Genomic DNA, 20,261 nt, shown 5'->3' with positions numbered 1-20,261 from the left:
ATTCCGAGGTGCTTTTTGTTGTGCAGCGATCTACTAACCCTGCCATGTCCCTCCCTCGCTCCCTCGCAAGCCAATTATGCGAACTTGGCTTTGGGCCGGACCGGGAATCAAACCCCAGTCCCCGGTGTGCAACTGCAGTGAACTGCAACCACAAGTCCACTGCATCTTAGCCTGTTGCACCACCACAGCCCCACTATGTTTGACTTTTACCTGAATATACTGTAGCCCAGAAATATTGCTTTAATATATTTATATAATATATTTTATATATTGCAGAAATATATGAAATACTCATACATATAACACATAATGGCCATGTTTCTTATGAGAGAATGCTCATTTGGCATACAGAAAAGGAAGGCCCTGTAATAATATATAGCAATGCTCATGGACACTTACATCAGAAGTCCATTTACGAACCCCGTACAATGAATGGGGTGCATATGGGATCACAGTCATCACCCCAAGAGAGAAGAAAATAAATTAGCCTACCTTCAGAAATGAAATGGAATACATTTTTCACAATTATGCTAGATCCTCTATCATATCCAACCCCAAACAGTAGTGATATCACAGCTTATACATAAATGTGCAGCTGGAATGATCCAGTATAAAGCCATTTTCATCAATGCCATGCTGTTGGACAGTCATCTTTACAGCATGCATATAATTACATTCATGAAAATAGCCAGAAGTCAAATGACTTGACACTGACCTAAAATGATATTATATATTATAATTGTATGATATATAATCAAATTATAATAACTATTTTATATAAATCCATATTACTTCCCATAAAGAAACGGTAAGCTCTCTCAACTGATCACCCCTGGCTAAAATTGGCTAAAAATTATCCTCCCCCTCGCCACCTCAGCTGATGTGTGCTAAATTCTTGGCTGCAAAATGGCTACCCATTGGTGCAGGTCACTGTAAATTATTATTATTATTATTATTATTATTATTATTAATAACCATTTCAGCAGGGCCACCCTGGTGCTGTGGTCTTCGTGGGTTCATTTATGTACTCAATTAGGATGACCGGAGTGCACATTCTGCTGTTGGAGACTAGATGAGATCAATCAACCAAGAGGAACAAAAGAGGAACTACTCAAGAATACATACGTGCTGAAACAGACAGAAACCAAACACAAAAACTGCTACAAATTCACCTAAAGAAAAAATATTATCACAGAAATTGTATTTTTCACATGACATAGAGATTAAATAACATGTGCTGTATTTTAACTGCTTCTTAGCAATCCTAAAAGAGGTAGGAGATAAAATAAAGTTAACCTTTGCACTTCATATATGCTAATAAAATGGTTTTAAAGATGGCAATTTTAATGAATTTTCACAAACAAGCTTATGTATTTCTAACATATTCTGCATTTTCTAACATATTCTACATTTATTCTTTTATGTTATTCTTATAGTCCACAAAGAGTATAAGTATTAGTTTATAAGAGTTGATTGAACAATGAACATTTTGCTGGGTATTAAAGCCATTGGTACTGCTACCATCAGCATGAATGCTGCTAATAATAAAATGCTCACATTGTACTTTGTCTCATCTTTTCCTGTGGGTGTGTCTACGCATATAATAGACTCAGAACAACAACCAGCCACTCCTACGCAAATGTACCGGGAAATGTAACAGGAAACACATGGGTTTCTTGTTGCATATCAATTTCCTACATCTTTTCATGTCCAAGTAGCTTTGTCTTGTACACACTCAGTGAAAATTTTATTCAGTATTTATTAGACTCTTTTGCTGCTGTAGCCTATCCACTTAGAGGTTTGACGCGTTGTGTGTTCAGAGATGTTCTTCTGAATACCACTTTTGCAATGCGTGGTTATTTGTTTTACAATTAACATGTTGTGGCTGACAGCACAGTTCATGTTATATGAATAATGCAAATAAGGCCCTTTCTGATTAAAAATAGTTTTAATTAATGTCACTGTGCCATTGCACAAAGAGCTTTGCCCCTGCTGTCAGGATCATTTACATGATATGTTTAACACAAAACATTGTTTATTGAAGCAAACAACACTATTTTACAGTAAAAAAATCTCCAAAATCGCATAGGCTGTAGAAGATCCAAAGAAAAAAGTTGCTACAAGAAAACATGCTAACGTTGAACAGCAACGTTGCAAAAATGATCAAGTTCAATATATTTTTATGCTTCAAAGGCCTTTGTCCCAGCGCTGGAATTTCAAACAATGTCATACTGGATAAGAGACAATCTGGAGCAAACATATTTATTTTGAGTCATTGTAAGTCATTGAAAAAGTGGCATTATACAGAAGCTTATGAAGGACCCACAAGCTGTGGTAAAAAATAAAAAATGTTTCTTTGATATGAAATAACATATTTAATATGATTTCATATATTCAATCAAGGTCATAGATTCCTATAAGCAGTCCAAACAATTGATTGATTAAAGTTCTCATTTTTCCTACCAAATAACAATTACATCATACGGGATAACGTTTATATTGTGCTACCCCACAGTGAGATTTGCTATCCGGAATGACATATTTATGACTTTATTGCTTTTAGGTATACAATGCATATTGTCATTATGGAATTTATATATGATTAGCATTTGTTTTTCAAAAAATATTTTGCATTATTATTTCATATCATTATTTACCATTAGAATTAATACCTTTACAGCTTTATTGTTTTAAGGGAAATTCTGTTTTAGATGCCCCTGTCCTGCAAAGAGAGTAGCGAAGCTACTTGCTAGACTTGCTAGAAATCTGAGTTTCTTGCAAAAAAGAGAGAAAGGAATTAATATGGACCAGCAAGTATGAAGTGCAATTCATTTAAGAGAAAACCTAAGCTATAATAATATTTATTTATCATATTGAAAATCATAATATGGTGGTCTAGTTTTGCCAGACTAATCAGTAGGGTTGTATTAGCTAGCCAATGGATCAGCTAAGTAACAATTGCAGTTGACAAGGAAACATTCTTTTATCATACTGTAGTTATTTTATCATTCTATGGAGGTCTATTATTGTGGGATTAATCAGTAGGTCACTACAGGAGTGTGCTGCCTGGAAACAATTTCAGTAAGGCTGGATTACACTGTTTGTTTTGGAGTAAAAATGCATATTTTAAATTTAAATTGATTAAATTGATGTACTAGATAGCATTTTCAGACATTTTCCAAATTGGATCACTGGAGCATTTTCTTAGCAGTTTTGTGTAAGAGACTTGAACACACGTAATCTACAGCAAGTGTAATTTTTATAAAGTAAATAGTAGTAAATGGTCTTGAGTAGTAATTTTCCTGATCACTACATACTTGTTGATATCTCACCTTGAATATTGACTAGTTATTGGGCGGTAAGAATAGCAAATATTTTGAAAATTCAGCTCTGTTATCCGGTATGACATCTCTGACTGATGTCATTTTATGATTTTAAATTAAAATATATAAATTACATTTGCTGAAAATACAATTTTAGAATGATATATACTTATTAAATTTAATAACAGAAAAAAAAGCTTTTATTTGCATTTTTAACCAAATAAATTATTTTTCTTAACTGGCACCCCTTATTTGTCACTGACCCATATGTTTATGCCATTGTATAAGTAAGGTGGTTATAATTCACCACCGCGCTGAGAAACCTGTCCATATGACTGCATGAAATGTCATTGAACCTGACATTTTGGGTGAAAGTGGGTAGAAATCTGCTCTGGGCGCCTTAACTCATTACAATTTTTTATATCAGTTTAAGTGTTGGCAAAGCGCCATGGGACTCATAGCGTTTCACATGGCAGTTTCGCCAGGGAGAATTAGGCACACCTTACGTCAGAGGAAGGGGAGCGGCTGTCAGGGACAATCACAGTTCAGCAGGCAGATGAGAGTCACCAATTCTGAGAGAAAAAACTCCTCACTCTTCATATGAAGAATCTGCCTTATCCCAAGTGGCTTCTGAGTTCTGGCAAAGAACTGGGTCTTCATACAAACCACAATGTTCAATTCCCAACCCCTGTACCAAACATAAAATAAATAAAATAAATAATAAGTGATGTGAACAAAAGTAATTAATATAATGTGAACTTACTGTATGCATAAACAATACACAATTGACACAAGTGGTGGGAATAATAGAATGTACTGTTTTGATTGAAAGGAGTGCTGTGGTTATGGTTACCTTGAACATTTTTGGTCCAGCGTTGTGATATACAGTAGAAGACACATAGTTTTGAAAGTATTTACATTAAACAAATATCAAAGTTGGTACTGCCTCAGTCCTAATGTTTTTGGAATGATCTGACTACGAATATAAACGATATCTTTTAAATAACTCTTGCTTGATGAATCATTGGAGTGACTAATCATATGTGCTTTTCGAGATAAAGGATATCTGCCAGTGTACAGAATGAGAAGCGGAACTGAGAGATAGTAGCAAGCAAACAGCGCAGGTTCTGAAGGCCATATCTGTGATGAAGAGGCGCACCGATGTCACAGCGGGGTAATTTCCTCTTCCTCCTTGGCAAGACTGAGTTTACGCAAACTCTTCTGCCTCTACCCCCCTGTGGAAGCACTGAGTCTTCTGTACTCCCAGTCAAGCGTGGAGTGCTTTGTGGCACCTGTTCTTTGTGGCTTTTGTATTTCATTGTCGATTGTACTGTTCATCTTCATCAGTTGCTCAATAGAACTGTGTGTATGTGTCGATAAACAGTATATGTACACACACATTTTGTGTGTGCACATATGCATGTGTGTGTGTATCTATGCACACCGCATACACGCATGTACACATGCGCATGTGTGTGTGTAAGGTGTGTATATATACAGTATGTGTGCACACACATATTTTTCCCCCTGTGAAAATCCATCAGCAAAGATCAGACATACCTCATAAATATGGTTGTCTTCAGGTTCTTCATAAATTACATCCTCATCTTTTTTTCCCTGGGGGCAAATAAAAATGTTATCATAATATTGACATAAGATCTCACCATTTAACAACAGCAAAGCCATAATTACAATCTGTCTGTAATAAAACTAAACATAAAACTATCCATTTTCCTTGATAATATTTGATACCCATATGCCACTCACTTGTTTCAGATGGAGGGCCAGAGAGGCGATAACAACTGCAAGCAGCAGAGCCTGGATGAAGATCATGACGTCCTTAATCCTGCTTCTCATTAATGCCTTTTCTGGATTTATTTTCTCTGGGGATGAAAGCCACTGCATAATTATCACTGGACACTGTTGAGCTTGGAATCTTTGTAAAGCTGAATTATTCACCAAGTTTGTTTAGCAGGCAGATGCATTTTTACACCAGTTGCTTAAAAACAATGCCAGAAAAACATTAGACATTTTTAGGGTTTTCATGAAGGTGAAAGATGAAGCTGTGAGGTACATGTTCTTTCATAATGTCATGGAAACTCTAGTAATGTCTTAACCCATGGATACTCACTGTGTACTTGCAGCACAGTACCAGGCCCCCAGCTACCATTCACTTTGCAGTAATATACTGCAGTGTCAGTTGGCTCCAGATTTGAGATGTTCATTTGGCCATTCACTAGGTTTCCCCTCTTGCTCATCTTGACACGGTTGTTCTCCTTTACAGGATCACTTTCATTGTTTGCTTGAATACTTTCATTTTTCTTGAACCACTCTGCCACTCTGTTGACATTAGAGTCCCCATACACTCTACAGTGCATTGGCACTACAATTTGGCGGTTCACACCAATAAATCGGGGGCTCTGGGAAATGCGCAGGCTCGCTACAAAAACAACCAAGGAAAAAATTATGCAGATGAGTGACAGATGAAGATGCTCATTGCAAGTATTTCTCAATAATTTATTTTATAACAAGCTATATGTGTATCATGCTAATATAACATTTTGTATGCTACTATTTCCAAAACAATGGGCCACCACACAATACACCCAAAGCCCACAACCTACAACATTCAGATTAATGTTTCAATTGTACAAATTGAATGCTCTCATATTCTTGTGATGTGCATTATTGTGTGTGTACTGAAATTGGCCAAATTCTCCCACTTCCTCTTTCACAGACAGATGGTCTGAAAAACAAGTCTGATTCAAAAGACAGTTGTTTGACAAGAACTCATGAAGAGCAAATTAGTCTGCTTAATTAACAGCAGCAACTTAATTAAAAAAACATTAATTGTACTTGAGTTGCATGACTTTTGTTCAACTTTGTTGAACTTTAATTCAACATCCTAAACAAAAATTACATGAACAATTAAAGCACCGATTCCTCCGAGATGAAACCATTTTCAGGATGGAACTTTCAGGACGGAATATAATGATCTGTAATATTTCATTCTGTTTAATAGATTCTTACCTGAAAAGTTCACCATGAGTAAACAGCATCCAATGAAAGCAAAGTGCATGGTCATCCACAGTACCGCAGGCTACCAACCAAAAGAATATTCTGTTTGTGATCCAGAGGTGCTCTGTACACCAACTCTTCATGCAATTAAATGCATCTTCATTTGTACTAGGCAGTTGCTAGGTTTGATACGCTCTATTACTACTTCCTTCTATATATTCCCTGGGGGACGGGGCAATGCTGAGACCTAACATGCAAAGCATCCTGTAGGCTTGCAGCCAGATATTAGTGATAGTTATCTTTGCCTAAAGAAGCACAATTGTAGCAAAAATATACATGCAGGTTCTACAATAGATGCTAGATTAATGTAATGAAAAGAGAGAACCATTTCAGTTTTTGAATATTGATTGCTGAGGAGTATCATACAAGAAACCATTTGCAGTGGTACATACAATCATACAATCTGTGATATGCAAATTCATTTCTGTTGTTGAGTTTTGTTGTTAGAGTATAAGACAAGCAACAAACATCAACCATTATGCAACTGTAAGAATATAGGCATACATTTGAACATTGAAATGTTGTTATTTTTGTCCTAATATTGTAATGTTTCTGTATTTGTTTTGTATGTTTTCATGTTTATTCTTGTTTATTATTCATTTTTCATAGTTACCTGGTTTATGTTTTCCATTACAGTTCTCTATTGTCCTCCCCTGTTATGTCTGCATCTGAATGTTTGCCAGTCTAGTCACCCCTCTGTCTGCGTGCCCGACTATTCAGGTGTTTACGGTATTTTCAGGTTTCCAATTATTTTCGTCACTCACGTTTTCTTACTTCCTGCTTTGTCTTGGTAGTTAAAAGTTGTAAAGCACTATTCTTACTAACTACTACTAATCTAGGTTTTGTACACTACCAATATGATTAATACACTTACTGTCTGTCTAACTAACTAACTAACAATCACTTTTATTGGGTAGTTTAGAAATATTCACGTTACTAACTCACTAACGTAATCTCTTAGCATTTCTGCGCTGTTCTATAACTCCGCCTTCCTATGCTATCCCTTGTTACTCATTTGTTTCAGCGAAGTGTTCGCACCTGTCTCTTAACTATCACTACGTCTTCAATCTGTGCAATGTCTACTCCCTAATCCGGAGCTGTATGTTTCTACATGTTGGTTTCAATTTGTTTAGCCCACCTTTTCCTCTGCCCCGCCTAGATTGTCACCTTCCCTCTTGTATTTAAACCCCATTCTCAGTATGCTTCTTTGTCAGAACGTTGATCATAGTAAGTGCCGATTTTGTGTAAGCCTTATTATTGAGATTCTTGATAGACACCCCTTTGCCTTGACTTCCGTACCTGCCTTGCCCTCCTCTTTTGTTTGCACTTCTGATTTTCTGGTTTTTCGACATTTTTGCTTTGTGCTTTTGACTACGAGTTTGTTTTTGCCCTTCTGTACCTTCACCCTGTGATTTTCTGGATTTTCTTTTGCTTTTCGTTTTTGGCTGTGTACTGGATCTCTTGGCTTTTGACTACTGAACATTAAAACTACGATTTTGGATTATCCTGTGGTCTGCGTCTGGGTTCTCTGCACCGTACATAACAAATATTTTATATGATACTGGGATGACTCATGGCTGCTTCTACTACTATACCGGCTTTCTTTGTAGTTACATGCTTGTTTTGACCTGAAATCCACCCAAGTTACAATAACCAGGTTTATACTAGTGGTTGTAACACAAAACCAATCACCACAACCTGAAATAAGACCCAGTTGAGTCAAAAGTGATGTATTAAAAAGCAAGCAGGTGTTTATTTACAGCAAAGCAGGGAGTTAGTTCTATAAGTTAACATGACTATGCTATAAGTGAGCTATTTGGACAGTAACACTTTTTTTGTAGTTTTCACTCTGGAGTCCAACAAACATATTTGAAATATATATAACAGTTTAAAATGCAGACTTTAATTTGAGGGTTTTAACCAACATCCACATTGGGTGAACCATGGAGGAATTACTGCCTTTTTTATACATAGTTTTCCCCAATTTCACAGGCCAAAGAAATTGGAAAAATTAACACAAACTGAAATAAAGTCATCATATTCAATATTTAATTGCAAATCCTTTGCAAACAACAACATCACCGTAGACATCACCGGATACTGAGTATCTTGCCTGGTGATGTACATTCCACTTAGGCTGTATGCTTTGGATCATTGTCCTGCTGCATGATGAAGCATTGCCCAATCAGTTTTGATGCAGACAAGATGTTTCTGTATACTTCGGCAAATCATCCTGATATCAGTGACATCATCAATTAAGTGAGCCAGCACTTGCGGCAGCCATACATGCGCAAACTATAATACCCCAAACCACCATGTTTCTCAGATGCGGGGGGGGGGGAGCTTTGGTTCTTGTGTAGTTCCTTTTAGCCTCCACTTTCCTCTTTCCATCACTTTGGTACTATCAGGCTCTCAGAACAGAGGATCCAAAAGCAAGACCACAATGTCAGTTCTTTAGTCATCAAAGTCTATATTTTCTTAGAGCAGGTTGAACAAGTGAGGGTCAAAAGCCAGCAAACAGATACAGCAGGGATCAGGCAGTTCATGATAGATAGTCCAGGCAGTAGGTCAGATTTCCAGCAAACAGACATATCAATGGATATCCAAAGAGTAGTAGCAGTCGCAGGCGAAGGGTCAATCAAACAAAAAAACCCTACCCAGAAACAAAAGTCGAGGTCGGGGAAGAAACAGGTCGTAACAGATATCAATCAGAAAACGCTGGAAGGTATGGCATAAACACGCAACAATCTGGCGACAAGACATACAAACTGAGGGGTTTAAATAATACAGGTAACAAGAGGGAATGGCAATTCTACAGGTATAAATGTAGAGATAAAAAAATTAGCAAACTGTAATTTGGCCATTTTTCTAGAGGCTTACCAGGGGTTTTCATCTTGTAGTGAGGTTATGCTGGCGTAGCCTTCTCTTAATGGCTGTGTTTGACACATCTATGCCTACATCCTGGAGAGTTTTCTTGATCTGTTGAACAGTTACAAAGGCATTTCTCTTCACCATTCAAAGGATTATTCAGTCATCCACTACACAGGTTGTCCGTGGTCTACCAGGTAATTTTCCATTGCTGAGATCAGCAGTGTATCCTTGCTTCTTAACAATGAACCAAACAGTTGATTTTGACACGTCTAATTTTATTCAGATTTTTCAGCCTAATGATTGGCATTGACATTTTGTTCATCCTCATGTTGAGACAACAGCTGAAAAATGCAGAAACACCAAGAATGATGAAACTCAACACACCATTTTTTAAAAACATTTGAGCAGCCATTTGTCCAATTACTTTTGTTCCCCTAAAATTGGGGGCATTACGTATAACAATGTCATACTCTCTGTTATACTCTAGTGAAACAGCAAGGGATGGAAACAACAAACATTGAAACTTGAGAGTTAATGTATTGAAATATAAATATAGTTTCCTTGTATGTTTGAACATAAAATATAGATTATCATTATCCCTGTTGTTTATTATATTCAGTCTTTTTTCTGCATTTCTATGAAGGGTGCCAATAATTCTGGAGCCCAGAGGATGTCATATCAATTTGTTGAAATCATATTTTGCTCATCCAAATGAATCAAAAGGAGTAGTCCTAGGAGCTGTTGCTTTGGCTGCACTTTCCACATCTCCTCATCCTCTGGTGGCATGATCTCTAAGCCACCATGTGATTCAGAAAAATGAATGGCTACTTTTCCAGGCTGGGGCATGACATCATCCCATGAATAGTGAACAGTTGCACAAAATGTGTAGTGGTCTGTTTTAAGAACATCCACATCCTCTCTTGAAAGAGTAAAGTACGTGAATAGTGTCCCATTTAGTAGCGACTGACTATTTTTTACACCTATCATATAACATCTGAATAAAATTTGAAACCATTACTTCCGTCCCTGCTCCTAAGTTTAAAAAAGAACTATTTCGACTTGATACTGGAACAGTGATAAAGGACATCCCTTAACTGTCAACAACCTCATTTTTAGTCATCTTCAAATGCAAGGTCAAGCTTGATGAATTTATATTTTGCTCTCCAAATTCCAAAGCTTGTGGAGATAATGTTTCAAGTATGAGTTCTCAATTACAGACGAAGGACCAAAATACTCTCCTGAATTTACTGTACTTACAGTACCAAAGAACACTAACAAATCCCCTGTCCCATTACAGTTAAACAAGCCTGACTAACTCCTGGTCAGGGCATGTTCGCTGGGAATACGTCCCCTTCATATCTATAATCATATTTCAGTAAAATAAAATGACAGGCCCCATAATATTATTTTGTTATTTTTCATCTTAAAGCATAATTTTGACTAATTATAATGAAATAACAATCAGGATTCTTTACTCGTATGTAGCTTACAGTTTTGAGTACTACTATATACTGTGTGCATTTCTTGGCATTATGTGATAACTGCTTTCAGCAATGTATGACCACGAACATGCACAGAAACAAACAAAAAGAAAAATCTAAACCCCATGCTTTATTGTTGCTTTGTTCCATATGATTAATTGCAAGAAAACAGTTGTCTGTTAATAAAACCTGTTGAATACTTAAAAATCATCTGTTACTGGAATATTTCTGTGGGAAGTCCAGCAGACATTCTGAAATGAATTTAAAAAAACAGTCCCCTCCAAAAGTATTGGAACAGCAAGGTCAATTCCTTTGTTTTTGATATTCATTGCATACAATTAAGTTTGAAGTCAAAAGATGTACATGATATGATAGATCTGAATTTCATCTTTTATTTCCTGATATTTTTACCTAGATTTGATAAACAATTTAGAACATATAAACTTTTGCATATCAGACCACCCAATTGTTTTTCAAAAAGTATTGGAATATGTGACTGACAGGTGTTTCTTTTTGTCCAGATGTGTCCTGTTAAATTGATTGGTTAATCGCTAAATAGTTCTGAATGTCTACTCTTGGTTTTGGCCTTGGGTTCTGCCTGTGAAGACTGCATTTGTGCCGATAAACCAACAAAGACCAGAGAGCTGTCTTTGGGAGAAAAGCAAGCCATTTTGAAGCTTAGAAAAGAGGAGAAATTGCATAAGCACTGGGGATAGCTTGTAAAACAATGGAATGTCATGAAAAAGAAAGAAACCACTGGTGTACTGAGCAACAGACATCGAACAGGTTGACCAAGCAGTAGAAGACAGAAACATTGAGAGCTGAAGCATTGTGAGCTGAAAAACCACAAAACATCAGTGGCATCACAAAAACTCTCCACAGGGCAGGGGTGAAGGTATCTCAATCAACCGTAGAAGACTTATAGAGCAGCAATACAAAGGCTATACCACAAGATGCAATCCACTCATCAGTAGTAAGAATCGGAAGGCAAGATTAGAATTTGGAAAGAAGTACAGAGATGGGCCACAAAAGTTCTGGAACAATGACGATCATCATATGGAATGATGAAATTACCAAGATTAACCTCTACCTGTCACGTTTCAGGTCTTTCTTGCCATGTTTTATGTTTTATCATTTGTCTTAGTCACGTATTGTCTTATCATGTATTATGTTAGTCTAGGTTCGTCATGTTGTTTAGTTTATTTCTTGTTACGATTAATTTTCTTGTCATGTCCAGTTATGTTTTCGTTACGATTATTTTACCTTGTTATGTTGAGTGGTTATCGTCTTAATTTGTTTAGTGTTATGTTTTGATTTATGTTTATTGTTACGCTACTGGTCGTTGTTATACATACACTTCTACATGTCTTTCCGCAAACCTTCCATTCCGGCTTTCTCTCTCTCCCTTCCTGTCACTCACTCCCTAATTGTTTCTATTGTCTATTTACTAAAATCTACTAATGCTAGATCAGGATTGGGTAATACTAACATACTAATCATGTGTTCATGTTACCTTACGTTTCTCGTGCATGTAATTTACTAATTTACTAATGCTAGGGCAGGATAGGTTTGTTACTAACGATTACTAATTATCTTGTTAAACTTGTCATCCATCGCACCTGTTTTCCATTCCCTTGCTGCTCTCTAACTAATTGTCTACACCTGTCTACACCCGCATTTATAGCCCAGTCGCACTTCGGTTCTTTGCGAAATTGTCTGCCTCTTGTCCGTCAAAGCAACTCTTCAGCATTATATCCCATTGATTTCACGTTAAGATCCAAGCCTGTTTTCGACCACTGTTTATTGATTTCTGTTTCGTTGACCATCACTTGTTTTTGACTACATCCTTGCCTACTGCTTTTGTACCGTTGCCTCGCTGTTTTGTTTATGGTTTCGACTTCCGCATCGCCCTCGACTACGACCCTGCCTGTCGCCCGCCTGTACTTCTGCCCCGCTGACAGCTCTCCTGCTACCGGACCTCCCTGCACGTCTACCGACTACGAGTTCGCCTCTTCCCTCGGCACCGTGTTTTCGATTTATTTATTGTTTTATTGGCTGGATCTACGTGTAAGGACTTTGCTTGTTTTGACTACGCTCCTGGGATTCGTCCCGAATAAAGCCCTGACGGGACTTTATATTACTATTGTTTCTGAGTTGTGCATTTTGGGTCCAACCCCCACGCACCCGTCTCACTACCAAAGTGATGGAAAGGCCAAAGTGTGGAGAAAGAAGGTATCTGCTCATGATCCAAAACATACAAGCTCATTTGTGAAGAACAGTAGAGGAATTGACTTGGCTTGGGCTTGCATGGCTGCTTCTGGAGTGGGTTCACTTAACTTTATTGATGATGTAACTCATGATGGTAGCAGTAGGATGAATTCAGAAACATGCTATTGCCGACTTACAGAGAAATGCATCTAAACTAATTAGGAGGGACTTCATCTAGACAATGACACAAAACACACTGCCAACAGAACAAAAGACTTCATTTGGGAGAGAGAGTTTTAGTTTTTTAACCCAATTGAGCATGCATTTTACCTCTTGAAGAGAAACCCCCCGAAACAAAGACCTGAATGAGGCTGCAGTAAAAGCCTGGAAAAGCATCACAAAAAAGAATGCAACAGTTTGGGGATATGGGTCGCTGGCTTGATGCAGTTATTGCAAGAAAGGGATATACTAACAAATATTGATTGTTATATACTTTAACTTATTTAAATACTCTCTGTCCCAATACTTAAAAATTGGATGGCTTGATACTAAAGGTGCTAAGTTTTAAGTTGTTTAACACATCTGGGTGTCAATACCAGGAAATAAAAACTCAGAAATTCTGAACTCTTGTCTCGTGTTCATCTTTTTATCTCAAAATGACCCCAAATGTATTCAGCGTATTGCAAAAACCAAGAAATTAACCTTGTTGTTCCAATACGTTTGTAGGGGACTGAAAATAAACAGCATAAAAAAGTTCTCCTGCAGCTGACCCAATAGAAATAGGGCAAAAACAAAACAAAAAATATCAAAGCACGCAACAACTGTTTTTTTTTTTTCTAAACCAAAACTGGTGCATTGAAATGATGTGTTCATGTGTCCCAAGAGATACTTATAGTTAATGCACCAACTGCAGTCACTGGGTGTTGAAGTCAGTGAAGTGTGTTGAGCCTGCTGCATAAGACAGTCTACAGGACTATGATAAGGAACATACTGTACATACAGCAGGGATGATAAGAATAGGATATTAATCATATGAATCAATAGGCTCCCAATTAGGTTGTTAGATACGTGTTTAAGTTCTTTCAAAAATGTTCACAATACTTACAGTGCAGGTTTGGCTCATTGTAATTTGCTTTGTCTTTTAATTCTTCATTATCTTCCCAATTATTACTATTACCCTGGTCAAAACGCCTTTTACAAATAATATCTAAGTGAACAGAAGCAAACCTGGCCTCTAAATAGTAAACGTTAAACATGACACATTTCTTAAAATTTTAGATTTTTTTTTTACAGTTTCAAAATAATACAAAAGGAAAAAGACCCTGTACCAAAGTCAGTTCGTACTTCGTAACTCTTCCTCGGGCAACTTCCTCAGGCAACTTCTTGTAAACACTTCCTGTAGCCAGCTACGAGTCTTTCTATTGTCGCTTTTATATTTTTTCCACATTTTTCCAGGCAGAACACCGCTAGCTCAGAAATATTCTTTGACCTCCTTGCATGTAATTTGAAATCTCTCCACAGATTTTCAATAATATTGTCAGGTTCTATGTTTTCTGTATTCCCAGTCAAACCAAAGACTCTCCCAGTCAAACCAAAGACTCAGGACAGGGACAGGCAAGGCGGGCCACATCCACCCCCAGACTCCAACCAACCTCCAATCCCAATAACCCAGTCTTTGGTTTGACTGGGGGAGTCTTTGGTTTGACTCTGCCCTTAGTCTCGCGTGTGTGTGTGTCTCTGCCCTTAGTCTCGTGTGTGTGACTCTGCCCTTAGCCTCGTGTGTGTGTGACTCTGCCCTTAGCCTCGTGTGTGTGTGACTCTGCCCTTAGCCTTGTGTGTGTGTGACTCTGCCCTTATTCTCGTATGTGTGACTCTGCCTTAGACTCGTGTGTGTGACTGTCTTTGGTTTGACTGGAAGTGTCTTTGGTTTGACTGGGGGAGTCTATGGTTAGCTTTGTAGAAAAAAAATGGTCTAGGGGTAAAGCAAACCAAATTATACATCTCGGACAAGCCCCCAATATGTTACGAGCAGACCCCTTGGCTTGTCGCAACACAAAATGGGAAAACTACATTTAGCATTTTCTTTCCCTTTTGCCTTCTGTGACCACCGTAGTCTGTTTCATGCTCCATTCACCTCCATGCATTTGTTTCAGTTGTGTCCCATTTCATGTCTCTGCCTCCCCACTCCTTATATGTACTTCCTTCCTGTCTCCTGTCATTGAGTTTTGTGCTTGTTTAGTGGTGTATTTAAATCCCTTAGTTTATGTCTTTTGTTGCTAGATTGTTGTGTGTCCTGATGCTCCTGTGTTAGTTTCTGACTGACTTCTGTTTTAGACCGCTGTCTCTGGATGTACCCTTTTGTTCTGATTTGACCTGTTGTGTTTGGCTATTCGACTTATCAACCCTTTGCTTGTGACATCAACCACATATTGTATTATCCCTGCTGAACCTGTTTGATTGTGTACTGACTCTTTGCCTGGACTCTCCTTTGCGAACTGCCTGATCTGTCAACTGTTTGCTGGATATAGACCCCTGCCTGTCTGATCTGTTCTGAATCTAATAAAGACTTTAACATTAACTTCTGTGGTCTCGCTCTTGGGTTCAGTGTTCTGATTCCTGACAAAATATTCTATTCCAAAACCTTCATCTGTCTTTCCTAGAGGTAGTTCCTGATTGATTTCGAAGTATGCTTTGGATCATGGTCTTGCTGGAATATTCAACCTCTCTTCAACTTCAATGTCTGGACTGACCTTTGAATATTGGCCTCTAGAATTTCTTGATGGATTTCTTGTTGGAATCCATTCTTCTTCCACTCACACGAATCCATTCTTCTTCCACTCACACATTTCCTGTGCCCCCAGCTGCCACACAACCCCAAAGCATAATGGATTGTTAGGGAAAAATGCCCTTTTTAAGGTGAGCATTGTCTGATGAAACAGTAAAAACTACGATAGCTATACTTGAGTTTAACTTTCGTATTTATTTGCAAAGAAATAACAGAAAGTGAGAACTTACCGGCTTTCTGATTTGAAGCAGACATAGTAAGACTCTTATACACACCTTTCCAGGCAGACATGAAACTGGCCATGAATATTTATCAGTATTGTGTCTCCTGAATACCCCTTGTTGACCTTGCTGTAAGCCCGGAATGTGCTAGCTACCCCCTTCTAGGAGAAGCAGAGACATTCAAAGGCTGTCTGTCTGCTGGGAGAGAGACAGAGAAAGACTCCTAGTCAGCACTTACTTCAGAAAGTGGTCTAATACTAATAGTAAAAATAAAAGGTTATTTTTAATCATGTGATTGTCTTTATGTTAACACACATTGTCAATTAAGAAAATTACCCTTACATTTCCCTCCTTTTATCATGTCATGATAACAATTTTCTGATCACATCTACTCAATCAGGTAATAATTGATTTAAAATAACATAACGTGGATGACAACAATGTGGATATGTCCAGTGCAGAGCTCCAGTATCACAGGGGAAATCGAAAAACCTGTTTTTTCCCGGGAAAATACATTTTCCCAGCTTTCTTTTCTCCGAACAGCTAAGCATCGCTTCTGGATACTGGCAGATGCACGCACACAACACTCCATTAACCAATTGATGATCCTTATAAGAAAAACATTGTAGAGAAACGAAATCATAAGTTGTACATAAAAAGAAGATCCAATAAACGTCATGTAATCATGTATGAATCCATTAGGTGATTATGCAACTAACAATGTACTGATTATAACTGTCAAGAACCCGGGCAGGGGGAACCAATCGCAGACTCAGGGGTGACAAAAAGCACAGGGAAGACTCAAAATGGAGTCAAACCCAGGCCGAAAAACAAAAGAACAAAAGATCCAAAAAATCAGGGCAGATTAAGGAAACTGGAGAAGACAACCAAGCAATGAGGAGCTGAAAGGGACAGGTATAAATACAAAACTGAACAGACAACGAGAAACAGGTGAGAGGCAAGCTAGAAAGACTGGAAGGAAATCCATAGAAGGAGTGGGAGGTGGAGACACTAATAGAAGAACAGGTGAATGCATGGGAAGACAGACAGACTACGGTGGTCACAGAGGGAAATAAGGAATGAAAAGGCTAAGAACTTAGATAAAAACAGATACAGAAAAACATAGAACTTGACAGTAACATCATTAATGTTTTACTGATTATTGTAACACACATAAAATCACCGCTATCAGTAATATTGCAAATTATTATTATAAATGAAACATAAAAGAAAGAGGAAAAACAAAAAAACAAAAACCCATCTAAAAGGAGAATCAGGTCATAGTATACATAAGTGTATGAGAGTGTTTTATGGAAGGACAGGGAGTTGTTTGAGGAGAAATGGGTTATCATACTCAAGGTCAGGAATGCGGAGATGTATGGACTGGCTGACCACCAAGCCACAAGAAAACAGCATCGAGATTAAAACAAGAGGCAAAAAAGATTCTGAGTAAATTAGCAATTAGCAAAAGTAGAAATCTGCTTCTAACAGCTGCTGTTGTCAATAGAGAGGGGTTCATGAATTGGATCTCTATCTCTTTAGTGGACACAATACCCCTGTCCCAGGAAACAAAGCTTGGAGGCAAAACAAAACTTCTCCCTACCAGACCAAAGTCGGTGTTCGCAAGGGACAGGGTTGCAATCTGTAAGGCCCCTCTTGACTTTGTGTATTCTTTGTGTGGTGTGATTATATGTGGACATCTCAGGAATTACAAATGTGGAATCATATAATAAGGCAATGAGGGCACAAACTCTGAATAAACAGTGCTAAAAAAGCCAATATCAATCAGATAACACCCGGGAACCAAGGCAAAAGGAGGGTAAACCAGAACAAGTCTGTTTATCCCACAGTAAGATTGCACATGACATCTCCTTTCTACACACATGAACAACCTTGGCAATCTTGCGGCTACAAGTGCGACACAGATAGTCAAAACTACAAATAACTTTCACAGTGACCAAAGTACAGCTGTCCTATCTTATTAGTGCCATTACCTATAACACAGACTCCAAACTTCAGGTTATGTTTAAACACTACTGGAATGCACTCTCCAGTAAAGAACAACTGCTATCAATTATTGGGGAGTTTGACAAATTCCAATGGAACAGAGAAACCAGTCAATCAGTTTGACAAAACCAATGGAACAGGAGGCATGTGAGAGCAAACATAACAGGAATAGTTAGAGTGTTGTTTTACAGTCCACTTAGCATAGCGCCTCCAGGAGTTAGTAGCATAGTGATGTGATACAGTTCCTGGTATCAGCCAAGCTTCATCCCCTGTAGTCGCATACCTTTTGGGCCGTTTCGTCAGTTCAGCTATATGGTCCACTATGCTGAGCCCACAGGTGTTGTTGCAGAATTTCTCATGGACCAAGATGATTGACAGAACAATGATGAGGGAGATGAGGCTTAATACGGCTAGGCCTACTTCGGCACTGCAGCCTGCTCTTCTGAAGGGATTGAACCCCTCGGCTTTCCTGTCTGGGCATGGCATGTTAGGAGCTGAGATTACTATCACACACTCCTTGATGGGTTGGTTCTCTCAAGTTTTTAAACTCCGTGAGAACTAGCTGGTCCTGCACATTGGTTGAGGTGGGTCTTTCACCCTTATCCCTCCTTTGGTGCTGGTGGAGCCCTTTTGCAGTGGCTGGTGTGGACCCGGCCTACCACTTGCACGGCTGACGGCCTGGTGAGCAGAACCTGGTAAGGGCCTCTCCACCTACGCTGGTGCCACTTCTTCCTCCGGAAGTGTTTTATCACCACCCAGTCTCCTGGCTGCAGATCGCTGGGAGAGCTGCTTGAACCTGTTGATGCACCGATCTCAGAACATTGGTTAGCTGAACTCGAGTTTCTGCCAGGTCCAGCATCATCCAGGGGGGTAACATCCAGTTCTCATGGGCCACCAACCCTGTTGCGGAGTGGACCCTCCCCTGGATACCTATTGGCAGGGCCTGTGTCTGGGACCTTCTGGCTCCACCCTGCTTTATTTACAGCACAAATAACACATTTACCCATGTCCCGTTTACAATTGGCCTGTGTGTGCAGACTGAGAGTTGTGTTGGGAGGGGCTGAGGCAGTGGTCTTCGCAGCAGAATTTTCTTGAGAGATAGCATCTCGCTGGCCTGTGTGAGTGGGACATTTATATATTGCAACTGATGTAGGCAAAAGAATGGCCTCTAGGAGGCTCTGCACCAATTGTCCATACCGAATAGCTTTTCTTGAGGAAGTAAGAAAACCTCTGTGTTCTGAATTCGCACTACCCCAAAAACATATCTGCGTCATTGAAAATATTTTAGTTTTACCTTATGCAGAAGCTGTAACAGCAGAAGCAGCAATCGATGCAGAAGCTGTAACAGCAGAAGCAGCTGCTGAAATTGATCAAGAATTCTTCTCTGAGAATAATATGCACCCGGCCTGTTTCTATCATGTTTTTGCAGAAGAACAGCAGACATATAACCAGCCTTCTCATCCACAGTCAAAAGAAAAGGTTTGTTCATGTCAGGAAGGCCCAAAGTCGGGGCTGATGTCAGTTGTCGTTTTAATTTCTTTCAGCAGTTTCTGTCCATGTAACCTGTTACGACCCAGGTTCGCGATCCGCTCTGGGTTTTTCTCTTTGCTCGTGTTCTCTGATTGCAGGAACGGAAAGGTGGGCGGAGCTAAGGAGAACTGAGCCAGCGCTCATTGTTGGATTGGATGCACCTGGAAGCTGGGGGTTTAAAAGCACAGCTTCACCATTCTGGAGACAGCTCACGTTAGCTCATGGCTGCACGGTGAATGCACCTTCCTCGCGCTGGCATTGTGTTTTGTATTTGGTTGTTGGCTTGGACACTTGTTAAAAAGGCCCGTATTTGGTTGTGGGTTTTGACACTTGTTTAAAAGGCTTGCATAAGTCTTCATAAAAGAAGGTCATTAATAAATATTTGTAAATTCCTTCACCTTGTTGTTGCTGTCCATTTTATGTTATGGCCAAATCGAGCCTTAGGTCATAACAAACCTTATCATTACCAGAGAGATTTAGGCTGTGGGCCAAGTAGTCAGGGATCCAATGTCTACATGTCTAGAAAAGACAATTTTGTTTTTTACTTTTGGGTTTAGGAAGATTGAGAATTGCCTGGATTCTGTCAGTTCCCAAAGAATTTCCTGCTTTAAAAATTTTGTGCCTAGATATATAACTTAAATCAGGCTGAACTGGAGTTTTTCATGTTTGACCTTGCGGCCCTGCAACTAGGAATTTTAGCAGCTCGAGCGAGCCTTGAATGCAGCTGTCCTTATCTGGTGAGTGGACAAGAATGTCA

General features: G+C 38.8%; 1 protein-coding gene across 1 annotated transcript; it reads right to left on the bottom strand.

Moving 5' to 3' along the window:
* Positions 1-1,929: 1,929 nt before the first annotated feature.
* cd79b (CD79b molecule, immunoglobulin-associated beta) lies at positions 1,930-6,514 on the bottom strand. Its single transcript, XM_061231662.1, has 5 exons — positions 6,354-6,514; positions 5,455-5,763; positions 5,091-5,206; positions 4,884-4,940; positions 1,930-4,011 (listed from the first exon to the last, which is right to left on the bottom strand). Exons 1-5 carry the CDS (start codon positions 6,406-6,408, stop codon positions 3,913-3,915), a joined length of 636 nt encoding a protein of 211 aa, XP_061087646.1. The 5' UTR covers positions 6,409-6,514; the 3' UTR covers positions 1,930-3,912.
* Positions 6,515-20,261: the final 13,747 nt, after the last annotated feature.

This window comes from Conger conger, chromosome 2, assembly GCF_963514075.1.
Source record: "Conger conger chromosome 2, fConCon1.1, whole genome shotgun sequence".
NCBI lineage: Eukaryota > Metazoa > Chordata > Actinopteri > Anguilliformes > Congridae > Conger > Conger conger.
This window is presented reverse-complemented; position numbering and strand designations above follow the sequence as displayed.